The sequence below is a fragment of the Lipotes vexillifer genome, unplaced genomic scaffold (genome assembly GCF_000442215.2).
Source record: "Lipotes vexillifer unplaced genomic scaffold, Lipotes_vexillifer_v1.1 scaffold1433, whole genome shotgun sequence".
Classification (NCBI taxonomy): Eukaryota; Metazoa; Chordata; class Mammalia; order Artiodactyla; family Lipotidae; genus Lipotes; species Lipotes vexillifer.
In genome coordinates this window covers 363,159-366,541 of record NW_006785931.1, presented here as the reverse complement: position 1 = coordinate 366,541, position 3,383 = coordinate 363,159, and the positions used below count along the sequence as shown (strand labels likewise).

Below are 3,383 nucleotides of genomic sequence, written 5' to 3'. Positions count from 1 at the left end.
CGCGGAGCGGCTGGGCCCGTGAGCCATGGCCGCTGAGCCTGCGCGTCCGGAGCCTGTGCTCCGCAACGGGAGAGGCCACAACAGTGAGAGGCCCGCAATACCGCAAAAAACAAAACAAAACAAAACAAAAAAAATGTATCGGCACTTCTCTTTATTTAGAACATTAGGAATGCCCCACGTGGCACATTAGAAAAGCCCCAAACAAATAGAATTTTGAATTATCCATTGTTTTAGATTAACTGTACCAAAAAAGCTCTTCCATTAGCCAACGTGATTGGAAAGTGACTGTGTTCTGCTTTTGGTTTCCCATTCAGAGATGTCTGCATATCATGACTGAATGTTGTCCCTGCACCTTTCCAGGCTGCTTTTCCTTTCACTCCTATTTATCTCTACAGATTCTGACTACCCTACCATCCTCCAAGAAGCAGAAATACCTATCATTGAACACCAGCACTGAGAAATAATCTACAACCCGGTGGGTTACCTACTACCACAAACAGAGCCTGTCATCCAGGAAAGCATGATTTGTGCTGGTGATCTTGAGAAAAGAAAGGATACTTGCCAGGTCAGGGTTTGCTCTTGAAATTTTTTTACTTTAACATGAGATCTTAATTTGGATCCAGGTTTGCCCATCTGTAAACAACAGTGAATTGGGAATCAGGAGACAAATGTTCCAACAATAATTCTGTGTTAACCTGGATAAGTCACTTAACCTTTATCTATTAATTTAATCTCTTCAACTGCTGATCTAGAGCAATGCTAACCACTGGTGCTTGGATTTTCACAGTCTCATATGTTTTTATAAATATATTAAGAGGTTGACATAGAAGTGCCAACTTTTTAATGTTCTGAAGAAACATTTCATTGTACACTTAAAAGATGTCATTCCATTGTCTCCTGATCATAACTGTCTGATGAAAATTCAGCAATCATTTGTGTCTTCCTCCACTGGGTGTGATGTGTTTTGTTCTGGCAGCTTTCAATACACTTTCCTTCATATGTGATTGTTAGAAGTTTGAATGTCATGTCCTAAGTGTGATTGTCTTTGTCTTTATCCTATTTGGGATTCAGTGACTTGTTTTTTTAATCTACTCTTTTACCTTTCATCAAAACTTGGGAAATTTTCATTCATAATTTCTTCAACTATTATTCTGCCTTATTTCCCTCTTTTCCCCTTCTGGGTGAAACTGAAAATTTGTAAGTTACAACTTTTGATATTTTCACACAAGTCCCTGATATTTTATTTTTACCTTTTTCTGTTTTTCAAATTGGATAGTTTAAATTAATCTATATTCAGAATCATTGCTTCTTTCTCCTGCCATCTACATTTTACTGTTAAGTTCATCTAGTGAAATTTTTATTTCAGATATTTTATTTTTTAGTTCTAGAATGACCATTTGGGTTTTACTTCCTCCTTCCCTCCCTCCCCACCCCCCTCACACGCATTTTTCTATATCTCTGCCAAATTTTCCTGTCTGTATATTCATTATTTACAAATCAAACAACAATGAGACACAACTTCACACCCAGGAGGATGGCTATAATCAAGACAGATAATAACAAGAGTTGGCAAGGAATATGGAGAAATGGGAATATTCACATACCTAGTGAGAATGTAAAATGGTGCAGCCACTCTGGAAAACCTCAAAAGGTTAAGTATGGACTTACCACATGATCCAGGAATTCCACTCCTAAGTACACAACCAAGAGAAATGGAAAATACATCCATATAAAAATTTGTACATGAATATTCATTGCAGCATTATTTATAATAGCCAAAAAGTGAAAACAGGGCTTCCCTGGTGGCGCAGTGGTTGAGAGTCCACCTGCCAATGCAGGGCACACTGGTTCGTGCCCCGGTCCGGGAAGATCCCACATGCCGTGGAGCTGCTGGGCCTGTGAGCCATGCGCATCCGGAGCCTGTGTTCCGCAACGGGAGAGGCCACGACAGTGAGAGGCCCGCGTACCGCAAAAAAAAAAAAAAAAAAAGTGAAAACAATCCAACTGACCATCAACTGATGACTAGATAACAAATGTGGTATGGCAATATAATGGAATATTATTCAGCCATAAAAAGGAATGGAGTACTTACACATGTTACTGACATAACATGGATGAACCTTGAAAACAGTACGCTAAGTGGAAGAGGCCAGACATAAAAGGTCATACATAGTTTCATTTATACAAAATATCCATAATATGCAAATTCACAGAGGCAGAAAGTAGGTAACTGGCTGCCCTAGGGCTGGAAGGAATGGGAGGAAATGAGGGTGACTGCTAAAGGGTATGGAGTTTTTTGGGGGGGGTGACAAAAATGGGTTGTGGTAATGGTTGAGTAACACTGTGAATATACTAAAACTGAACTTTAAATGGGTGCATTGTACAGTATGTGAATTATATCTCAATAAAGCTGTTACCAAAATAATAGCAAGATTGAGAGATACATCACCAACTACTATCACCACCATTTTACATAAGAGAGCATTATCTTAACACTAAAAAAGGCAATAAGAACCTAAAAATAGAAAAACAAGGACAGTTCATTCAACTGAATGAATTTAGTGAAAAACTCATCATATTTCTTTCTTTTCAATCACAGATGAGTAGTTTGAAACTACTGATATATTTAGCTAAGGTCTCTGCCAATTTCAGATTCTATGATTCTAAGTTTCCATGTCAGTGGGAAGTCCAGCTCCCTCCGGATTTTTACAGCTCCACGGGCTCCACTGCCCCATTCGAAGGAACCTCCACCCCTGCGGCCACGCTCCTCTTCATGGTCCTTCTTCACTAGGCTCATGACCTTTATCTCTTCCTTAGGGTGATTCTGGAGGGCCTCTGTCATGTCATATTGATGGTATATGGATCCAGATAGGATTGTCAAGCTGGGGAACAGGATGTGGTCTTTCTTTTCCTGGAGTCTACACCAACGTGACCTACCACCAAAAATGGATTATGTCCGTTACCTCAAGAGCTGAGGTCTTGGATGCCAACAACCTGGACTTACCTGACTTCTTGCTCCCTACTGTACTGTTCTCTCTGGCTCTCCTGGGACCCGCCTGCACCTTTGGGCCTAACATTTTAGCGGGAGAGTAGGCAGTGTAACTGAAGCTGCTGGCCAAGTACAGGGCTAGGAAGGAATTCGTGGAGAAGAAGCCCCAAGGGGAGAGAACTCACAAGGGGAGTCGCTGGGAACTCTGGATGACTTCATTAAACTGAGAAATGATTTTGTTTTTGAGCTTCTTGATTCTGGAAGGAGGTTTCGCTGGCTGGAATGTGAACAACTGAGAAATAAGAATGCCACTTCTGTGCATGGCATTCATTCTTTGTCCCTGACTATGCATCTTGCAAGGCAGGAGGGATGCCTTCCATGAATAAGTATTTAC

At 40.8% G+C, this 3,383-nt stretch overlaps 1 protein-coding gene across 1 annotated transcript in view; it reads left to right on the top strand.

Annotated features, from left to right (window-relative positions):
• Window positions 1-3,093, top strand: part of LOC103082048 (serine protease 48) — a 22,039-nt gene extending 18,946 nt beyond the window's left edge. Inside the window, 2 exon segments of the mRNA XM_007458325.1 lie at window positions 396-565; window positions 2,818-3,093. Coding sequence (XP_007458387.1) covers window positions 396-565; window positions 2,818-3,093 — 446 coding nt within the window.
• Window positions 3,094-3,383: the final 290 nt, after the last annotated feature.